General features: G+C 45.7%; 1 protein-coding gene across 1 annotated transcript in view; it reads left to right on the top strand.

Annotated features, from left to right (window-relative positions):
• The window catches only part of LOC132833296 (netrin receptor UNC5C-like), a 149,346-nt gene extending 136,467 nt beyond the window's left edge, over window positions 1-12,879 (top strand). Inside the window, exons 15-17 of the mRNA XM_060851461.1 lie at window positions 674-838; window positions 6,331-6,509; window positions 12,519-12,879. Of these exons, the coding sequence (XP_060707444.1) occupies window positions 674-838; window positions 6,331-6,509; window positions 12,519-12,684 (510 nt within the window). The 3' untranslated portion in view covers window positions 12,685-12,879. The remainder of the gene's footprint in view (window positions 1-673; window positions 839-6,330; window positions 6,510-12,518) is intronic.
• Window positions 12,880-22,911: the final 10,032 nt, after the last annotated feature.

Genomic DNA, 22,911 nt, shown 5'->3' with positions numbered 1-22,911 from the left:
AATTTCAAGACTAGGGGGTACTTTCTTCCAGTGAGAGGAGAGAGAGATTTTAAAAAGACATGATGGGCAAATTTTTTAGACAGAGGGTGGTTCGTGTGTGGAATAAACTTCCAGAGGAAGTGGTGGATGTGGGTGCCATTACAACATGTAAGACATTTGGATAAGTACGTGGTTAGGAAAGGTTTGGAGGAATATGGGCCAGGAGCAGGCAGGTGGGACTAGATTATGGTCGGCATGGAATGAAAGGTCTGCTTCCATGCTGTATGATTCTATGACTCTATATTGACCTGTCAATGACAGGGAAGATGATGATAAACTATTTCCACTGGTTGGGGGATTCTTTCATCAGCAGCACAGACTGAGAATGAGGGCCAGACCCTTCAGGAGTGATTTTAGAAAGCACTTCCACACCCAAAGGGTGGGAGAGGTTTGGAGCTCTCTTCCCCAAATTGCAATGAATCCTGGATCAGTTGTTAATATTAAATTGGAAACAGACACAGCAAAGTACAGCAAAGATTTTAAGGGTTTGGAATTAGGCCACAGATCAGCCATGATGGCATTGAATGGTAGAACAGGCTTGAGGGGCTGAATGGTCTACTCCTTTTCCTATGACCTATGTTTTTAAGTATTCAGTGCCAACTTTCCAATGACACCTTTCTGCCTTTTTCAACAGGAAATTCCTTTCTATCACATATGGAGTGGCTGTCAGAGGAACCTTCACTGCACCTTTACCCTGGAGCGTTTCAGTCTTGTCACCACGGAGCTGGTTTGTAAACTGTGTGTGCGTCAGGTGGAAGGCGAAGGGCAAATCTTCCAGATACAGAGCAGCTTATCTGAGGTACGATGGCCATCTTGTACACATGGGCTACCCAACCTGACCAGTATCCAATGAGACCGACAATCCCTTTGCAACAATCTCTGTTTGTGTGGATGTACAGTAAGATTTGAACAAAATGCTAGGAGAAAAATAAACAAGACACAGGGACAGTGGCTCAGTGGTTAGCACTGCTGCCTCACAGTGCCAGGGACCTGGGTCCAATTCCAGCCTCAGACTACTGTCTGTGTGGAGTTTGTACGTTCTCTCCGTGTCTGCGTGGGTTTCTTCCAGTGGCTCTGGTTTCCTCCCACAATCCAACGATGAGCAGGTTAAGTGGATTGGCCACGCTAAATTGCCCACAGTGTCCAGGGATCTGTATGTTAGGTGCATTAGTCAGGGGTAAATGTAGGGGAATGGGTTTGGTGGGATTCTCTTCGGAGGGTCGGTGTGGACTTGTTGGGCCGAAGGGCCTGTTTCCGCACTGTAGGGAATCTGTGATTCAGCTGGGGAGTGCGGAAGAGGAGAATGAAAGAAAAATGGCAGACAGACCTAATGCAGTCAGTTTCTGAAGGTACAGAATTCAATGTTGAGTCTTGGAGGCTGTAAATTTCCGAAGTGGAGAATGGGAATGTTGATCCTTGAGCTGGCGTTGTGATTCATTGGAACTTTGCATCAGGCCCTGGACAGAAATGTTAGCATGAGAGCACGGTGTTTCTCAAAACTGAAAGCAACTGGGAGGTTGGGGTCATTCATACAGACCCTTAGAACATAAAAACATAGAACATAGAAAAATACAGTGCAGTACAGGCCCTTTGGCCCTCGATGTTGCGCCGATCCAAGCCCACCTAACCTACACTAGCCCACTATCCTCCATATGCCTATCCAATGCCCGTTTAAATGCCCATAAAGAGGGAGAGTCCACCACTGCTACTGGCAGGGCATTCCATGAACTCACGACTCGCTTCGGTCCAATCAGTCTATGCCGCCCATAATCCCAAACTAAGCAAGTCCCACCTGCCTGTGCTTGGTACCTATCCCTCCAAATGTTTCTTATTCATGTACTTAACCAAATTTTGGATGTAGGTTTGCTCGCTAAGCTGAAAGCTTCATTTCCAGGCGTTTCGTTACCCTACTAGGTAACACCTTCAGTGGACCTCATGTGAAGCAATACTGAAAATTCCTGCTTTCTGTTTATAGGTTTGGGCTTCTTTGGGTTGCTTCGCCTGAGGTCCACTGAGGATGTTACCTAGTATGTTGACAAAACGTCTGGAAATGAACCTTTCAGCTCAGCGAGCAAACCTCCATCCAAAACCTCAACCTGGGCTACAAATCTTCTCAAAACTCACTGAACCAAATATCTTTTAAATGGTGGAACTGTACGTGCATCCACCACTTCCTCTGCACGCTCATTCCACACACAAAGCATTCCCTGTAGAGAACAATTACCCCTCATGTCCTTTATAAATATTTCTCCTCTTAACTTAAAAACATACCCCCTGTTGTTGAAATTCTCCACCCTAGGGAAAGGTTACCTGCTATTCACATTATCTATGCCCCTCCTGATTTTATAAACCTCTATCATGTCACCTCTCCACCTCCTATGCTTCAGTGAAAAAAGCCCCAGCCCATCCAGCCTCTCCTTGACTCAAACCCTCCATTCCTGGTAAGTCTTTCTAAACCCTCTCCAGATTAATAATAACCTTCCCAAAACAGGATGACCAGAACTGGACGCGGTATTCCAGAAGAGGTCTCACCAATGTCCTGTATATCCCCAACATGACTTCCTAACTCCTATACTGAAGGGTCTGAGCAATGAAGGCAAGCATGCTAAATGCTTTCTTAACCACTCAGTCTCCCTGTGATACAAACTTCAAAGAATTTTGTCCCTGAACCCTTAGGTCTCCCTGTTCTACGACATGACCCAAGGCTGTACTTTTAATTGGATCAGTCTATCCTTTGTGTGTTTTATCAAAATGTAATACTTCATATTTATCCAAATTAAACTTCATCTGCCACTCCACAGCCCATTGACTGTCTTCTGCAGCTCATTGTCTGTCCCTCGAATGGACAGTGCATGGCATTACCACTGCCTGTTCTGAGGCCTGTTGTTCAGCCTTGTCCGTGCCTTACCCTCTCTTTGTAAGAGACATTGTGGATGTGTCAGTCAACTCATAACTCACGGCCAATGCAAACTGACAGCAGCAAACAGGCTCATAGTCTCTCTGGTGAATTGCTGGTTAGTGAGACATTCAGATCATTCATGCAGGAATGAATGGAAAGGAACGAGCCAAATAAATGGATGTATACACCAATAAAGCGATGCATTTAGGTAACACCTTTCACAACCTTGCACTGTCTCAAGGTGTTTGACAGACAATGAAACCCAGTCACGACTGATAACTGTAAGAAGTGAAAAACTATGGCACTGCAAAAAAGGCAAACACTTCTGAGTTTGGGTTCTAAGTTGTGCCAGAGCTTTGGCCCATGATGATAGAAATATCGATAGCAGGGGCAGGAGTCAGTCACTCTGCCCTTTGAGCCTGTCCCACCATGGCTGATTGCCCAACTCAATCCCCTGTTCCTACTTCCTCCCCATGCCCTTTGATCCTGTTAGCCCTAAGACTGCATCTAATTCCTGTTACCTGTCTGATAACTGATTGCTAAATCTAAAAGTGTTGCGGCTTGGACTGTTCATCGTTCACGTCAATAAACACAAAAGACCTTGTTCCATCTGTTATCGAGTCAGCACTGCGAAACCCATTCAGCCACCTCTGCTGACTTTGACCTGAATTTGTCCCATGAGCAGGAAGTTCCTGAGCTTCGATGTTCTTTGTTCGACTGAGCAATCAGGCTACCATCCCATCACCTCTATCCGACATCGCAGAGCGCCGCTTGCTGTCAGCGAGACAAACAAAGCTGCAGAAGCTGGACTCCAAGCAGGAGGCTGGGAGAACACAGCAATCCTGGCAGTGTATCCTCCCAGCCTCCTGCTAGCTGTCAGCAAGAGCTTGCTGTACACAGATTGGTCACGTTGGCGCCACGTTGCCACAGGGGCTACATCTTAGGGGTCCCTTCCTATGCCATTGAGGTGGTGAAAGGCACTACCGGAATGCAAATTGTGTCTTTCATTTCCAGGATAGAGTCAGCAAAGTGAAGGGCGATGGTCTTTTGGTCTGAATTGATCAGACGTGGAAGGGCAGGTGCTTGGAATTGGCCCAAACAGAGAGTCTGGATTCTGGATTACAGGACTAACCAATCAAGGTTAGCTATTCCCTTCAGGAATCAGCCTATCTCCCACAACACAGATCTCTTTGCAAAATTGTAATGAGTTGGACGACCTCTCGCTGTTCATGTCATGAAGATGGCTTTGACACATTGCCAGAGTATCTGAACAATCTCAGCTCTGGCTCTCAGTTCAACAAAGGACTCACAGGAGACAGTTGCTCTCTGATCAAAGGCAGGGGTGAACTCCATCTGAACTCAGTCCGTTTTAGAAACTGTTCGAATAAGTTCATCTGACGTTCTCCCAATCCCAACACACACTGTCTTGAAACTGCCCTTGAAGTTTTCCTCGACATGACCCTGGCTAATGGCTTCTTTCACTGGATACTCCGGAGTTGTTGCTAAGTCTTGGTTTCTCTCTCTGAGCTTTGTCACTGAAGACCTTGGCACACTGCCACAATGTGATCTCTGGGTTTTGCTAACTACCTTTTGTTGCTGCTGAGTTACTTTGACTTTGATGAAAAGGAGGATGGGTTGTGAATGTGTGGAGGCAGAACTCTGTCCGGTCTCTGTGTCGACCAATCCATTCTCCAGTTTCTGGGAATGCCGTCTCTCTCGCTCTGGGATGAAACCTTCCTCACAGGTGCCCAAAAGAGAACTAAATTCAACTCTGTCCATGGAGAGATTGTGCAGTGAAGTAACTGCACAGATGCAGTTATCCCGTCACTAAGTCACCCTTTATTTACGTTGTTAAACATCGCACAACACCAGGCTACAGTCCAACAGTTTATTCGGAAGCGCTAACTTTCGGAGCACTGCTCCTTCATTAGGTTTATTTACACCTGTACAGTACATTAATTCAGTCCCAGCCAGCTCAGAGTTGGTCCCTGGAGTAAGGGGGACCCCTGAGTCTCCTGTCAGCCAGGGCTCCCTGATTGGACCAGGTTAACGGCCCCAATCGGGGAACTCATCTTCTCTGAGATCACCCGGCTGACCTCGTTACAGTCACTACACACAGAGAGCTGGTGGCAGAGAATGAGCTACCATTTCACCTGGAGGCTGGTTCACTCGAGGCATTTAAGAGTGAGTGGTGGTAATATATGTGATGAACAATTTTGCTGAGTTCAGTGTCTCAAATCGGATTCCTGTTCAACTCATGACCCCACTGCGCTCACCAACTGCATTGCCAATTGCTGGGAAAAAAAAACCCATCGGTGTCACTAATGTCCTTTAGGGAAGGAAGCTGCCATCCTTACCTAGTGTGGCCTCCATGTGACTCCAGACCCACAGCGATGTGTGGTTGACTGTGGAATTAGGAACAGACAATAAATGCTGTCTGAGCAGTGACACCCTCATCCCATGAGTGAATAAAGAAAACCAATACATACATTGCTCACCCCCTGTCCAGCAATGCTTTCAATTTAAACTCTCCATCCTTGTTCTCAAGTCCCCTGGTCCCCTTTCTGATCCCTCTGGAATGTTCTCCAGCCCCAACAACCCTCTGGAATATCTATGTTTCTGGAATGTCAGGTTCTCATTCATCCTGAGTGTCCATACTCCATGCATTGACGCCTGTCCCTTTAATCGCTTGAGCTCTGGAAATTCTCCTCCCCAACCTCTCTGCCTCCCCTTTCCTCTTTTCAAACACATACTCAAGCTCCGAAATGCATGCAAAGTCCTGCAGATGCTGAAAACCCAGAACACACACTGGAGAAACTCAGCAGGTCTGGTAGCATCTGTGGAGACTGAAACAGAGTTAGTGTTTCATGTCTAGAGATTGAAATTCAGTGATTGACAGGTGCTCTGAAGAAGACCTTAACTCTGTTTCTCTCTCCCCTGATACTGCCGTACCTGATGAGTTTCTCCAGCAATTTATGTGCTTGTCTCATTCGAGTTTGTCTCAAACCAAGCAATAATTGTCTCCTTACGGAGTTCAATGTCAAATTCTGTTCAATCACCCTTCAATGAAGTTCATTAAAAGGCACTAGATAAATGCAAACAGTTGTTAGGCTCAATTAATTGAGTAGCAAGTGCTGTTACGTGGACAAAAGGGGGCCAATTTCACAAAGTCCATATACCCTGGTGAAGAATCACTGGACTTGAAACATAAACTTTGCTTTCTCTACACAAGTGCTTCCAGATCTGCAGAGTTCCTGCAGCAATTCATGCTGTTGTTTCAGTTCGGGCATGCACGAGCTCTTTGCGTGATTTGGCGCTGAGTGTAGAATTGAGGGGGACTGGGAGTGAATGAGCTGGGAGTGAGCCCTGACTCTTTGCTGTCTGTACTGCAGGACGTGGAGCCAGTGAGCAGTGTGCTGGATGAACCAGACACTGGTGTGATCACCTTAGTAGGCCCCAGTGCGTTCAGAATCCCCTTCTCCATCAGGCAGAAGATCTGCACCAGCCTGGACGCTCCAAACAACAGGGGGAATGACTGGAGACTGCTGGCACACAAACTGAGCTTGGACAGGTAAGGAAACTGAGCGAGAACGCAAGAACGGTTGTGATAGAATTTGAAGTCAGTTAAAAATCTGGAACTGAAAGTGGGCCTCAGTGACAGTGACCTTGGAGCAATGGAGTTGCCAGTTATCCAGAGCTGTCATGGAGTTTTCAACATCCTCCCATAAGTTAAACTGAGGCAATAAGACCAGGCTTATTGAAGGGTGGCATTTAAATAGTGTTTTACCTGACTTTCCACAGTCAGTTCTGTTTATGAGTGAGAAAATATCAGGGAGCTGTTTGACTCAAGGGACCAAGTCCAAGGGTAAAGACACTACAGCCATGTTCAACCAGATTTAGTAACTTATAAATCACAAGGGGCAATGGTTCATCAGACTGGAGAGCTGTGAGAGGATAGATGAGATAGAGGGTGGGGAATACCCACAGTGAGTCAGTTATGTCTGTCTCAATTTCCCTGGAAGATGCACAGTGTGTTTGATTAACTGTCAGATTGGCAATCTGATATTGTCAGTCTGGCAAATATGAAGGCCCCTCCTCCCCCTCTCCCCTCCTCTCCCCCCCAACCCCTCACCCCACACTCACTTCCAAGGAGGTGATATCGCAATCTCCTCAACAGCATCAACACCACATGCACAATGGCACATGCTCTCACACATACACCCACACTCACACCCTCTCAAACACACACACTCACACACACTCACACCCTCTCGCACGCATAGTGTTATGCATATACCCACTCACATTCACACACACTCACACCCTATCGCACACCCACACTCACATACATTCACAATCTCTCGCACACATACATCCTCATACACTCGCACCCTCTGACACATACACCCACCCACACACCCACACACTCACACCATCACACATACTCATACACACACTCTCCCACACATGCCCTCATACATACACACACACACTCATATCCTGTGACACACACACATTTACACACACTCTCACACTAATGCTCTCTTGTACATACTCATACATACACACATTATCTTACATACAAACACACAACCTCTCTTACATATATATACACACACACACACACACACGCGCGCACTCTCACACACACACACACACACACGCACACAACCTCACACGCTCTCTCACACACAAACACACAACCTCACACACACACACACTCTCTCACACACACACACACACGCACACAACCTCACACGCTCTCTCACACACAAACACACAACCTCACACACACACGCACACTCACACACAGACACACACACGCACTCAGAGTGAAAGTTTTTTCGCACTTGCAGCCTTTGGACATTTTGATGTGGTGAAAAGCTGCTGGAACCATCTGGACTTTTTGAAAGCTGTAATAACAAGAAGTTACCACTGGATGGCAGACTTGTACTATCTAATAGGAAGAGATTCTGCTTTGCAAGTCATCAGAGAGGACCAACAACCAGAAACCTCTCCTTTTAAATCCGTCCTTTTAAAAAAAATAGAAACCTGGGGCAGGAGCAGGCCAGTCAGTCCTTCAGGTCTGCTCCATCATTCAATCTGATCATAGAATCTCTACAGTGTAGAAACAGGCCCTTCGGCCCAACATGTCCACACTGACCTTCCAAAGAGTAACCCACGCAGACCCATTCCTCTGCCCTATTGCACTACATTTACCCCTGACTAATGCTCCTAACCTACACATCCCTGAACACTACTGGCAATTTAACATGACCCATTCACTAACCTGCCCATCTTTGGGATGTGGGAGGAAACCGGAGCACCCGGAGGAAACCCACGCTGACACGGGGAGAATGTGCAAACACCACACAGACAGTCACCCGAGGCTGGAATCGAACCAGGGTCCCTGGTGCTGTGAGGTGGCAGTGCTAACCACTGAGCCACCCTGCGATCTTCTGCCTCAAAGCCATGTTCCTGTTTTTGCCCCATTCCTCTTGATGCCTTTAATACCTGAAAATGTACCAGGCTCTTTCCAGAACATGTTGGCCTCTACTGTCTCCTGTGGTGGGATTTCCCACAGATTCACTCCCCTTTGAGTGAAGAAATCAGTCTGAAATAGCCTAGCCTGTTTTCCTGTTTGCCTTGGTTTGACATTCCCCAGCCTCCCTGCTCAAGGCTGAGAGAGAGAGAGAGAGAGAGAGAGGGTTTCTAACCTGGAATGGAATCAAGGGTCATGGGAAAAGGCAGGAGAGTGGAGTTGAGGATCATCAGATCAGCCATGATCTCGTTGAATGGCAGAACGGACCCGATGGGCTGAATGGCCTACTATGTCTTAGAAGCCTGGTCAATATGAAAAGATCCTTAAAAGGTAGAAGCTTCTGAAATTAGAATCCTGAGATGTACGCTGAAAGTTCCTTTGACAGACAGTCAGACCATAGTGAAGTGGTGTACAAACATTGAATATCGAACAGTACAGCACAGGAACAGGCCCTTCGGCCCACCATGTCTGTGCTGGCCATGATGCCATTCTAAACTCATTCCATCTGACTGCACATGGTGTGTGTAGCTCTCTGTTTGCTGCCTGTTTATGTTTCTGCCTAAATGCCTCTTAAACATTGCTATTGTACCTGCCTCTGCCATCTCCTCTGACGGTGTGTTCCACCCTCTGTGTAACAAACATTCCCCTCGCACACATCTCCCTTAAACGTCCCCCCCTCACCCTAACCCTATGCCCTGCAGCATTTTATCGTTCTGCCCTGGGTAAAAGATTCTGAGCATCCACCCTTTCCATGCCTCTCATTGTTTTATCTACTTCTATCAGGTCGCTTCCTCAGTCTCTGACACTCGAGCAACAACAATCCAAGTTTTGCCAACTTATCCTTATGGATAATACAATCCAATCCAGGCAACATTCTGCACCCTCTCCAAAGCCTCCATATCCTTCCTAGTGGTGGAGGCTGGTACAAATGCAACATTTAAGAGGCATTAGGATGAATAGGAAGGGTTTGGAGGGATATGGGCCGGGTGCCGGCAGGTGGGACTAGATTGGGTTGGGATATCTGGTCAGCATGGACAGGTTGGACCAAAGGGTCTGTTTCCAAACTGTGCATCTCTATGACTCTATCGTGTGGTGACCAGAACTGCACACAATACTCCAAATGGGGCCTCACTAATGTCTTACACAGCTACAACATGATTTGTCAACTTTTATACTCAATGCCCCAATTGATGAAAGCAAGCATGTCATGTGACCTCTTTACCACCTTGCCCATTTGTGTTGCCACCTTCAAGGAGCATTCATCATCCTTCTGTACACCAAAGTTTCTAAAGATCCTGCCATTTACTGTAGACCTTTCTCTTACATTTGACCTCCCACAATACATCACTTCACACTTGTCCAGATTAATCTTCATCTGCCATTTCTCCACCTAACCTTCCGACTGACCTCTATCCTTGTGTAGGTCAGGCAGCACCCGAGGAGCAGGAGAGTTGACGTTTCTTGCGACTTTCATATGAAGAAGTGTAATATTGGACTCAAAATGTCTCTCTGATGAAGAGCTTATGCTCGAAACGTTGACTCTCCTGCTCTTCTTTTGCTGCCTGACCGGCTGTGCTTTTCCAGTGCCACGCTTTTTGACTCTTGGGGTTAGGGTTAGGCTAGGAAGCTTACTAATCAGATATTTATATATATATGACAAACCACAGGGGTCCCAGTACTGATCCATCTGGAACACCAATGGTCACAGACCTCCAGTCTGAAAAACATCCTGCCCCAACCACCCTCCATTTTCTATGACCAAACCAACATTGTATGCAACTTACCAACTGACCATGGATCCCATGTGACTCTTCATGAGCAGCCTACCATGAGTGAACTTGTCGAATACTTTAATAAAGTCCATGTAGACAACATCCACTGCCCTACCCTCATCTACGTCACTTCCTCGAAAAACTCAGTCAGGATTGTGCGTAAAATCAATATGGAGTGTGCCCCCACTGGTGCCCGCCTCTGTAAAGGTATTAGTAGACACCATGCCCTCTGTCTTGAAGGATATCCAAGCGTGAATGTAGCTGTGGAAGAGGGGCACAGTTGGGAACTATGACCCCCCCCCCCCCCACCTTGAGTTGCCTGGACTCTCTGATGGCCACTTTGGCCAGGAGTAGGCCCACAAGGTGGTCCTCAGATTTGCCTGTTCCCACTCGCCCACTCTGCAACGGGAACCCAGCAGGTTTCTGGTTCTCTAGTCAGAGATGCTATCTCACACATGCACCTCTGAACGTGTTTGCCTTTTGGCCACCAGCAAATCACCCATCCCTCTCACAAACTGGAATGTTTGTGAGTGCAGAGAGAGTATCGAAAGAACCAGAAAAATGGGGAAAAGGTAGAGAGAGGGAGGAAGAGGACAAAATGAAAATGGAGTTGGAGGGGGAGATATCCCCGTGGTATCTCTGAAAGCTTCCAACTGTCTTTCTATATGCGATATAGGTGCTGTCACGCTTAACTGAATATATATTTTCATACTGCCAAATCTCCCAGAAAAAGTTACACAGTTATCCACCATCAACTCAACCATCTGTGTTTCCAATTACTAACCGGTTAACTACAGAACCGCAGTATTGACACCAACAGGGAGGGAGGGATAGAGAGGATTAAATCAAAATGAGGTTTGAGGGGGAGATAATGCACTCCACCCTCTGAAACGCTCCTCAGGATATTTCCTAATCGATCGGTTCAGAGATGTCATTACACAAATCTGGAGCTGGTGGGACTTGAATCCAGGTCTCCTGGGTCAGAGGTGGTTACACTACCACTTGCACAACAAGACCTTCCTTATTGTTTATGTTTACATCCTCATTGTTTATATCTTTTTAATATCCACAAGTGTCCTTACATTTCTTAAGGTTTTCCTCCCCATCACCTAAGATCCCATCTCCCATCTATAAACCAGCTGTGTTGGCCAACTGGTAAACTTCCAAACCCCATTCAGGATACTGCCAGCAGTGCAAAGGGGAGGGGAAGAGGCAGGAGGAACAAAACCCAACAAAAAGCCATGTCCAAACCACACCCCCCCCAATACCTTCCCTCAATGAGCTGTGGAGGTGACCTGTGATCGAGTTGCAGGTAAATAGGATAGTGAAGAAGGTGTTTGGTACGCTTTCTTTTATTGGTTTGAGTATTGAGTCTTTTCCCTGGAGTGGGGGAGTCCAGAACTAGGGGAATAGGTTTAGGGTGAGAGGGGAAAGATATAAAAGAGAACTAAGAGGCAACTTTTTCACACAGAGGGTGGTACGTGTATGGAATGAGCTGCCAGAGGATGTGGTGGAGGCTGGTACAATTGCAACATTGAAGAGGCATTTGGATGGGTATATGAATAGGAAGGGTTTAGAGGGATGTGGGCTGGGTGTTGGCAGGTGGGACTAGATTGGGTTGGGACAGGCTGGACCAAAGGGTTTCCATGCTGTACATCTCTATGACTCTATGATAGGAGCCCTTACATCACAGTGGCTGTGTCGCCACCTCGAAGCCAGGAGGCCTGGGTTCAAGGCTTGTTCTAGAAGTGTGCTTTCACATCTCTGAGAAGGATGGTTAGAAAATATTTTGAGACTGACATCAGAGGTTTTGGTGATGCACTGGTAGTGTCCCTATCTCTGAATGACAAGGCCCAGTTTTAAGTCCCACCTGTTCCAGAGGATGAAAGAGTATTTGCAAGATGGTTGATGTGAGGATCATCTCCTGGTCCATCCTTTTAGGGATCTGCGTCCCTGAGGGCAGTCAGTTCGACTGTAACGTGCGTTTCTTCAACATGAGTCGGCTTTCATGCGATTAAAGAATTTATTTGTAGAACGCGAACTTTCCTTACCCGTATTGGGTATAACCTGATTCCAGAAGCAATGGTTTAAATAGTGCTGCAATTACGCGGATTTTCTTATAACAAGGGATTGCACGGGAATGGAACGATAGTGTTATATTGGAACGGACTGGACATGGAAAGGTTTTGGTCAGTTTTCTCGCGTGGTTCACCAGTCACCTCTGCACTGCCCTACCCTCTCACACAGTCTCTGCTTCCACACACAGTTACCTGAATTACTTTGCGACAAAGTCCAGCCCGACCGGGGTCATCCTCGACCTGTGGGAAGCCCAGAACTTTCCGGATGGCAACCTGAGCTCGCTGGCGGCGGCACTGGAGGAGATGGGAAGGCACGAGACGGTGGTCTCCCTGGCGTCAGAGATCAAGCGCTGACCCCTGGGGGAGGTGGGCGACGTATCAGAGGGAGGGTCTGTGCCAGCCAGCGGGGAGGCTGAGGGGGTGAGGGGGGGGGAAGGGGGAGAGGGAGAGGGAGGTCAATCCCACCCGTTTGGAAAATGCCTTTCCGACATTGTGTACATCATCACAACTTGGGCTTCTGACTAACTCGGGCTAACCTTTAACCTGCTACAGCCCCATCCCACAATCCCCCTCCCTCCCCCCCCCCCCCCCCCCCCCCCCAACCTCTCAGTTTGGCTGTATACAGCTTGGTACAGGTATTTTATAGTTTCCTAGGAAACGGATTTATGTATCCCAATGTGTGGATAAACTTTCTTCAGGATTCTGGTTTCAGTCATTCCCTGGAGAGCCGGATTGACCTGCCTGCCCCTCCATACCCCCCACCCCCCTCCAGGTCTCAGGTGGGATGCTCGAAATTGATGGGCCAGAGACTTATGTGCCCGCTCCCTTTGGCTTTCCCACCGGTGTCAGTCAGGAGGGACTGAAATTGTCACGGAAATGCTCTTCACATCCAAGCTGGCAAGTGGAGATTGTCCTGTCTCCTCCCTGACATTCGCGTGGACCTGAAGTTGTTTGTGACACTTGCCCCTCTCCCCCTCCCCAAGCATCCCCTTCCCCCCCTCGGTGGTTATTCTGTTTGTTTTATACATCAGGCTCATTGATAGTGAGGGAGCACTGACACCAAGACAATAAGACTTGCACGCAAATTCCTCACAGTGCGTCTTACCCAGCAGAAAATTCTTCATTTCCTTCCTTCCTTTATCTCTTTCTTTCTTATGTTCTTTATTTCTCCCCCCTTTCTCTCCTTTCATTCTCTTCTTTTCATTCTTTATTTCTCCTCTTTCGTTCTTTCCTTCATTTTTCTTTTCTTGTTCTTTATTTCTCCCTCTCTAGCTCTCTTTCTTTCCATCATTCTTCCTTTCCTTTCTCTCATTCTTTTTCTTGCCCCCTCCCTCTCTCTTTCTTTCATTCTGTCCTATTTTTCGTCTATCCTGCTTTCCTCTTTTCCTTCCTTCCTATGCCTGCCAGAATTTTATTCCCATCAAACTGTCCAGAGGTTTCAGGAGAGCTCTTAATGCCTGGGCAGCGATATTGAGGTGTATCGGTCGGTGTGATTTTAATAATGCGTTATAATTGCGGTGGTGATGAAATATGTACAAAAGTTTTATTGTAAATCATACATTTGTATCAAACGCCTCAATGCTTATGTGAATTCAGATTATTTTTGAATAAATTCCGCTTTTTGAGAACGTAATGCTATGTGCATCTGCGAGATTTTATCATAGCACTGAAGGGACAACACCAATCTAGAAGAACAAAAGACGCAGTGGTTCATTGATTCTGCTTCGTCATTCTGTGAAATCATGGCTGATTTCTAAATCCTCACCTCCACTTTCCTGCCTTGATTACCTTAATGATTCAAAACCTGCCCCTCTCAGCCTTGAATATACTTAATGACCCAGCCTCAGCCGCCTTCTGTAGTAAATAATTCCACAGATTCACTCCCCTCTGAGAGAAGCAGTTATTCTTGTCTCTGGCTTAAATGGGTGACCCTTTATTTCTGAGATGATGCCCTCTGGTCCTAGACTCGCCCACAAGGAGAAGCAACCCTTTCTGCATCTACCCAATCCTGTATGTTTCAATAACATCACCTCGTTTTTCAATATAAGACCATAAGACCATAAGACATAGGAGTGGAAGGCCATTTGGCCCATTGAGTCCACTCCGCCATTCAATCATGGCTGATGGGCATTTCAACACCACTTACCCACATTCTCCCCGTAGCCCTTAATTCCTTGTGACATCAATATCCCATGAATACAGGCCCAACCAACTCAACTAAGACAATCCTCCTCCATATCAGGCATCACCTGAGTTAAACTTCTCTGTGACTAATGTTGGTATATCCTTCCATAGATGAGAAATCTGGAATTGTTCACAATTACTGTAACTGTGGTCTGAGCTGGCCATCATGCAGAATAGTCTGACAGTGAACACACACAGAGTAGTTATAACTTACAGTAATATTTCATGCAGTTTTTGACAGTTAAACCTCAATTGAATTGTCAAGTTGTTTTTAGTTTTGTTTGTTAACATGCTTCTACTGGTACACACTTTACAGGAAGGGTTTCATTTTAAAATAGTCAGTTCTTCAAATAATGCCATGGTTGCGTTCTTGCGAAACCCCACATTACAGGAAAATCATGGTTTAGAAACAGTGCTTTTAGATTAGATTCCCTACAGTGGGGAAACAGGCCCTTCGGCCCAACCAGTCCACACCAACCCACCCAGACCCGTTTCCCTCTGACTAACGTACCTAATTCTATGGGCAATTTCCCATAGCTAATTCACCTGGCCCACACACCTTTGGACTGAGGAAGGAAAGCAGAGGTAACCCATGCAGACATGGGGAGAATGTGCAAACTCCACACAGTCACCTGAGGCTGGGATTGAACCTGGGACCCTGGTGCTGTGAGGCAGCAGTGCTAACCACTGAGCCACCATGCTGATGTAATTGTGTTACAGCTCACACATACTTGAAACGTTCATGATTGAGAAACAGCATCCCCAATTCGTCATCCCCGTTACGGGAAAATCGCATTGAGGAAACTGGTTTAACAGCAGAAAGATTTGTGTGAGTGAGGATGGGTCACTGCTCCCCAAAGCCCTTCTCTAATATCATGACTAATCTGATTACACCACAGTCCCTGATAACCCTTCAGTCCACCTGCTTATCAATAATCTAACCAACTCTGCTTGAAAAATATTCACAGATTTTCATTTCAGTACCTTTTGAGGAAATGAGTTTCAAAGACGCATGACTTCATTGTGAGGAACATATTTCTTTTATCTCCATTTTAAATGGGAGGGTCTGATATTTTTTGAAACAATGCCCCCCCCCACCATGTTCTAGATTCTCCCACCAAAGGAAATGCCCTCTCCAAATCCATCCGGCCTGGATCCCTCAGAATCTTACGTGTTTCAATAAAGTTGCCTCTTCCTCTTTTAAACTCCAGCAAACATCGAGGAAAGCAAGTACAAACTGCAGCAGATGCTGGAAATCTGAAACAAATACTGGAGAAACTCAGCAGGTCTGGCAGCATCTGTGGAGAGAGCCGCAGAGTTAACTTGCAAGTCTGGCATGACTGTGCTTCAGAACTGCCTACTTTCTTCAGAGTTCTCCATGCTTCCTTCAGCAGCAATAAGCCTAGCCCCTCTAACCTTTCCTCAAAAGACAATCTACTCACCCATTCCAGGTGTTAGAGCTGAGTTGGCGATGAAAGAGCAGCACTCCAAATGCTCGTGCTTCCAAATGAACCCGTTGGACGATAACCCTGGTGTTGTGGGATTAGAGCGACAATCTTAGAGACGTACAGTATGGAAGTAGACCCTTCTGTCCAACCCGTCCATGCCGACCACATATCCTAGATACATCTAGTCCCATTTGCCAGTTTTTGGCCCATATCCCGCCAAACTCATTCTGTTCATATGCCCATTCGGATGCTTTTTAAATGTTGTAATTGTACCAGCCTCCACCACTTCCTTTGGCAGCTCATTCCATACATGCACCAGCCTCTGCGTGAAAAAGTTGCCTCTGGTGTCCCTTTTATATCTTTCCCCTCTCACCCTAAACCTATGCCTTCTCGTTCTAGACTCCCCCACCCTGGGGAAAAGACCTTGTCTATTTGCCCTATCCATGCCCTACATAATTGTATAATCACCTGTTAGGTCACCCTTCAGCCTCCAATGCTCCAGGGAAAACAGCCCCAGCCTATTCAATCTCTCCCTATAGCTCAAATTCTCCAACCCTGGCAACATCCTTAGAAAAATTTTCTGAAACTTTCAAGTTTCACAATATCCAATAGCAGGGAGACCAGAATTGCACGCCGTATTCCAAAAGTGACTGAACCAATGTCCTGTACAGCCACAATTTGAGCTCTCAGCTCTTGTACTCAATGCACTGACCAACAAAGGCAAGTGTACAAATGCCTACTTCACTATCCTGTCTACCTGTGACTCTACTTTCAACTATGAACCGGCACACAGAGGTCTCTTTGTTCAGTAACACTCCTCAGGACCTTACTATTAAGTGTATAAGTCCTTCCCTGACTTGCCCTTCTAAAATGCCGCACCTCACATTTACCTACATTAAAATCCATCTGTCAATGGCCCATCTGATCAAGATCCCATTGTACTCTAAGGTAGCCTTCTTCACTGTCCACTACACCTCCAATTTTGGTGTCATCTGCAATGTACATTGCAGATACCTCCTATGTTCTGTTAGTTAAAATGGTAAGAATTAAAAATTGCATCCGAGATAATATTTCTAGTGTTATCCTTTTCACTGCGATTACTTGGATCTGCTGTAGCTTTCCAAATGCATGGCCCCTGGGTCATTATGTTTTAGTATCAACAACAGAAAGAAGAGGTAATGGATAGGTTCTCAAATTGGCAAGGTTTGACCAATGTGCCCCACAAGGATCTGTATTAGGGCCTTAATTACTCACATTATTGGTTAACTACTTGGATATATCATAGAAAGTCATATGTCCAAATCTGCTGATGACACAAAGGCTAAGGGGGGGGGCGGGGGGCTGATTCAGAGTCATTGAATCAAAGAATCATACAGCATGGAAACGATCCTTCAGCCCAACTCCTCTATGCCGATCAGATTTCCTACAATGAACTTGTCCCATTTGCTTGCATTTGACCCATGCCCCTCTACACTGTTCCTATCCATGTATCTGTCCAAATGTCTTTTCAATGTTGTAATTGTACTCACCTCTATCGCTTCCTCTGGCAGCTTCCTCCACCTATGAACCACTCTCTGTGTGAAAATGTTAACCCTTGAATCCCTTCTAAACCTTTCCCCTCTCACCTTCAACCATTGCCCTCTCGTTCTGGACTCCCCTCACCCTGGAGAAAAGACCTTGTCTATTTACTCTATCCATGCCCCCCATGATTTTATAGATCTCTATAAGGTCACACCTTCTGACAGACCAGATGAAAAAAGGCCCAGCCTACGCTTCTAACTCAAACCTTCCAGTCTCAGGAACATCCTTGTGAATCTTTTTTCCATGCTTTCTAGTTTAATGTAATTCTTCAATTTAAGGCGACCAGAATTGTACACAATACTCCAAAAGTAGCCTTACCAATGTACTGAACAGCCGTGACATGATGTCACAACTCCTATACTCAATGGTTTGACTTATGAAGGCAAACATGCTAAATGTCTTCATCACCACTAAATAAAAACCAAAAGAACTGCAGATGCTGGAAATCAGAAACAAAAACAGGAACTGCTGCAAAAGCTCAGCAGGTCTGGCAGCGTCTGTGGAGAGAAATCATAGTTAATGCTTCGGGTCCAGTGAGCCTTCTGAACACTGAACAGATCTGGTCACTGAGACATTGACGTTGTTATCACAGTAGCCCAAGAAACAGGTATGATTTCCTTCTCATGCTCCTATGAATAGTTCAGTCCCAGTCTGTGTTTTCACCTCCCTGCTCCCATTCCATAGACTACAACACTGTAAACTCATTCTCTCAAGGAAATTTGCACTTACCTGGTTGGGAACAAGTTGACCTCGGAGACACCAGATCTTAAAGCCACACACTCTGCACCAAGCTTTGACCATGTTTTAGAAAGTACTGGATATAAATCATTGAATCGCAGCTTGTTTAAGCTTGTGGGCTCGATTTATTTGGTTATGGTTGGTGTCGTGCTGTCTTAGGTGTACCAGAAATTCTGGCTCTCGCCACCCACAGTCCAAGTGCTCAAAGGTTGAGAGAACTGTTGTTGCATCAAAAGCTGTGCACTATGTACCTGAGAACATTGTCTCCTGCCATCTCAGTGAGAAACTGATTTTTAAAAAGAATCCGCAATATTCAGAACCAGGAAGAAAATCTGTCCCCAATGTTAAAGACAGGCTCACACTTACATTACATTGTGTTAGATCAATTGTTTGTTATTGACCTGGCTTCGTTGTGCCTCTTTAACTTAACCATGTCATTTGTATCCCACTTCTGAGTTTCACAACAGGGTGAGATTTAGAACATAGAACATAGAACATAGAAGGATACAGCGTAGTACAGGCCCTTCGGCCCTCGATGTTGCGCCGACCGAGTCCTACCTAACCTATACTAGCCCAATAACTTCCAAATGCCTATCCAATGCCCGCTTAAATGAACATAAAGAAGGAGAGTTCACCACTGATACGGGCAGGGCATTCCATGAACTCACAACCCGCTGTGTGAAGAATCTACCCCTAACATCTGTCCTATACCTACCACCCCTTAATTTAAAGCTATGTCCCCTAGTAACACCTGACTCCATTAGCGGTAAAAGGTTCTTAGTATCTACCCTATCTAAACCCCTAATCATCTTATACACTTCTATCAGATCTCCCCTAAACCTTCTCTTCTCCAATGAGAACAGCCCCAAGTGCCTCAGCCTTTCCTCATAAGATTTTCCTACCATTCCAGGCAACATCCTGGTAAACCTCCTCTGCACTCGTTCTAAAGCTTCCACATCCTTCCTATAGTATGGCGACCAAAACTGCACACAATACTCCAGATGAGGCCTCACCAGAGTCTTATACAACTGCAACATGACCTCAGGACTCCGGAACTCAATTCCTCTGCCAATAAAGCCCAGTACACCATATGCCTTCCTCACAGCACTATTTACCTGGGTGGCAACTTTCAGAGATCTGTGTACATAGACACCAAGATCCCTCTGCTCATCCACACTACCAAGTAGCCTACCATTAGCCCAGTAATCCAACATCTTGTTATTCCTACCAAAGTGAACGACTTCGCACTTAGCTACATTGAATTCCATTTGCCACATTTCCGCCCAGCTCTGCAACTTATCTATATCCCGCTGTAACCTACCACTTCCTTCCTCACTATCCACAACTCCACCGACTTTCGTGTCATCCGCAAACTTGCTTACCCAGCTTTCAAGTCCTTCCTCTAGATCATTTATAAAGATAACAAAAAGCAATGGTCCCAAAACAGATCCTTGTGGTACACCGCTAGTAACTGCGCTCCAAGATGAACATAATCCATCAACTACTACCCTCTGTCTCCTTCCAGCCAGCCAATTCCTAATCCAAACCTCTAATGTATCCTCAATGCCATACCTCCGAAGTTTTAGCATTAGCCTACCATGGGGAACCTTATCGATTTCTACTCAAAGAATTAGTTTTTCTTAATACGTGTGGGGGTAGGGTCAACAGGCCTATATGCCCTTGAGAACGTGTATTGAGACATCTTTTTGAACCACTCCCTGATCTCATGTAGTCTTGGTGCAAACATGGAGAGAACAGCTGAATTCCAGAGGTGAGGTATGAGTGCCAGCTCGTGACATCAAGGCTGCATTCAACCGAGCGTGGCATCAAGGAGGCTGAGCAAAACTTCAATCAATGGGTATGGGGGCAAACCTTCTGCTGGTTGCAGTCCTTCCTGCCACATAGGAGGATGGCAGTGGTCCTTGGTGGTTAATCATCTCAGTTCCAGGAATAGAACAAAGAACAATACAGGACAGAAACAGGCCCTTTGGCCCTCCAAGCCTGAGCTAACACATTTTGCCCTTCCATTTTAAAACTGTCTTCACTTACAGGATCCTCATCCCTCTATTCCCTCCCTGTTTATATGCTCGTCCACGTGCTTCTTGAATGCTGCTATTGTGTCTGCTTCCACCACCTGTTCCAGCAGGATGTTCCAGGCACTCACCACCCTTTGTGTGAAAAATCCCTCTAAACCCTTGCCCCCACCCTGCATTTTGAACCCGTGTCTCCTAGTAACTGACCCTTCCACTCTGGGAAAAAGCCTCATACTTTCCACTCTATCCATGCCATTCACAATCTTATAAACTTCTAATCAGGTCGCCCTTCAACCTCCTGCATTTCAGTGAAAACAAACCCAATCTATCCAGCCTTTCTGGGTAACTCAAATCCCTCATACCAGGCAACATCTCTGGTCAACCCTTTCTGTAGTCTCTTCAAAGTATCCTTCTGGTGGTGTGGTGACCAGAACTGGACACAATATTCCAAGAGTAACCGAACAAAAGTTCCATAAAGCTGCAGCATAACTTGTCCATCTTTATACTCAATGCCCCTTCCAATGAAGATAAGTATGCTTTGGGCCTTTTTTACTCCCTATCTACCTGTGCTGCCACCTGTGGACCTGCACACATAAAGCTTTACTCCCCATCAATTGGATTTGAACGGTCTGTTCTGAGGAAGTCATTCCTTGACTCAAAACTTTAGCTCTGATTGTCTCTCCACAGATGTTACCAGACCTGTTGAGTTTCTCCAACATTCTCTGTGCTTGTTTCAGGTATCCAGAATCCACAATACTTTGCATTTATTGAGGAAGAGCAGTATTACTGGATTCGCATTTTCTGCACTATTGCACTCAGAGTGAAACTGAGAAAATACACACATACACACTTAGAAACTTCGACGCACATAGACTCACAGACATGCAAAACTCACATAGACAGAGAGGCACACAGAAATATACTCACAAATAGACACACACACTCAGACACAGACACATACTCATGCTCACACACACAGACACGTATAATACACCTACACATACAGACACATATAGTCTCATAGACATACAAAACTCACACAGACGGAGAGGCACACAGAAATACACTCACAAGTAGACACACACACACACACTCAGACACAGACACATACTCATGCTCACACACACAGACACATATGCACACCTAAACACACACAGAGACGCATATAGACTCATAGACATACCCAGACAGACAGGCACACAGAAATACACTCACAAATGGACACACACACTTGCACATCTAAACACACATTGATGCACAGATAGGCACACAGAAATACACTCACATATGGACACACATGTACACACCTAAACACACAGAATGTCCGAGTTGAAAATATCACTGTCTGAATTCGTTTATTTGGGAATTGGGTAAACACAGTACATATTTATAGCATATACAACTAATATTCTGGATTCTAATCCCTCTGATTTACAACTATTTACAGTTTAAATAAGGCACTGCTCCCCAGTGAGTTGTAGCTTTTTAAAAAAATCTCATCTGTACAGATGTTAAAAAAAATGCTTTGTTTCCAGTTATACAATTGATAAAGTTTCATTTGTTGCATCCCCCCACGTACACTGCAAAGTACTGGCATCCCAGCACTGTCCCCAGTTTCAGCTTTCCTGACTAGCAGACTGGAGATGGCAAACCTCTCCTGAGAGATTTTGGGAAGGAATAGCGGATCCCCTTGTGCCATTTAGGTGAAATGCTGTCTGCGTTACAGACCCAGCAATGGTCTTTCTCCTATACCCTCACATGGCTTGGTTTTCACCAGAGGTCAACTATTGGGAGGAGGGGTGAGGGGAGCCACTGGTGGGGTAAGAGAGGGTGTACACACCCAGGTGTACGGGACTGTAATAGTGCACACTATGTGCACAGGACTGAAACCATTCCCCATTTGCCAACCGAGAGACAACGCTGTGCTGACCTTGAGAAGCTGTCCACACAGCTTGCAAGAACCCAACAATGTATGTACATGCTTGGAGCTAATTGGGAGATAGCTACCATTTAAAATGAAATGGATTCAGATTGGATGGAAGGTGATTCGGGTGAGTCAAAAAAATCATTCAGAAACTGCAGGAGCACATTCTGCATCCAAAAGGTCTTTGAGGGTTTTGGACATTGTGCTTTAAAAAAATACACAAAATAAAACAAAATTTTTCTTCCTACTCTTTCAGTAACAGGGATTTCGATTGTCCAGCACTTAGCTCAAATCGACAGTCCTTCTAACGACATACAAATTCACACAACAATTCAAGATATCCTCCCAATGTTCAGACTGTTACCACCTTCTCTCTCCATACCCAGAGAGACAAGTACATCCCCTAGCAGTCAAAGAGCCAACTCCACCTCTAATGGATCTTAAGTCCAACGGGGATCAATTACAGCAAAGGGTTCAGGCTTTTTTTTTAGCTGGGAACTGACTGACGATCGGACGGTGCCAAATATTTGTTTAACTGTTTGAGTAGAGATAATATATTGAAACCAAATGCTCCCCACTGAAGTAACAATGAGGATTTTCCCCAGCCTTTAAACTGCCTTGATCTTCTGGTGGAGTTTATTTTGGTCAACATGTTGATCCATTCTCACAGATA

Source organism: Hemiscyllium ocellatum, chromosome 36, assembly GCF_020745735.1.
Source record: "Hemiscyllium ocellatum isolate sHemOce1 chromosome 36, sHemOce1.pat.X.cur, whole genome shotgun sequence".
Taxonomy (NCBI): Eukaryota; Metazoa; Chordata; class Chondrichthyes; order Orectolobiformes; family Hemiscylliidae; genus Hemiscyllium; species Hemiscyllium ocellatum.
The sequence above is the reverse complement of the archived record's forward strand: the minus strand, read 5'-3'. Positions and strand labels throughout refer to the sequence as shown.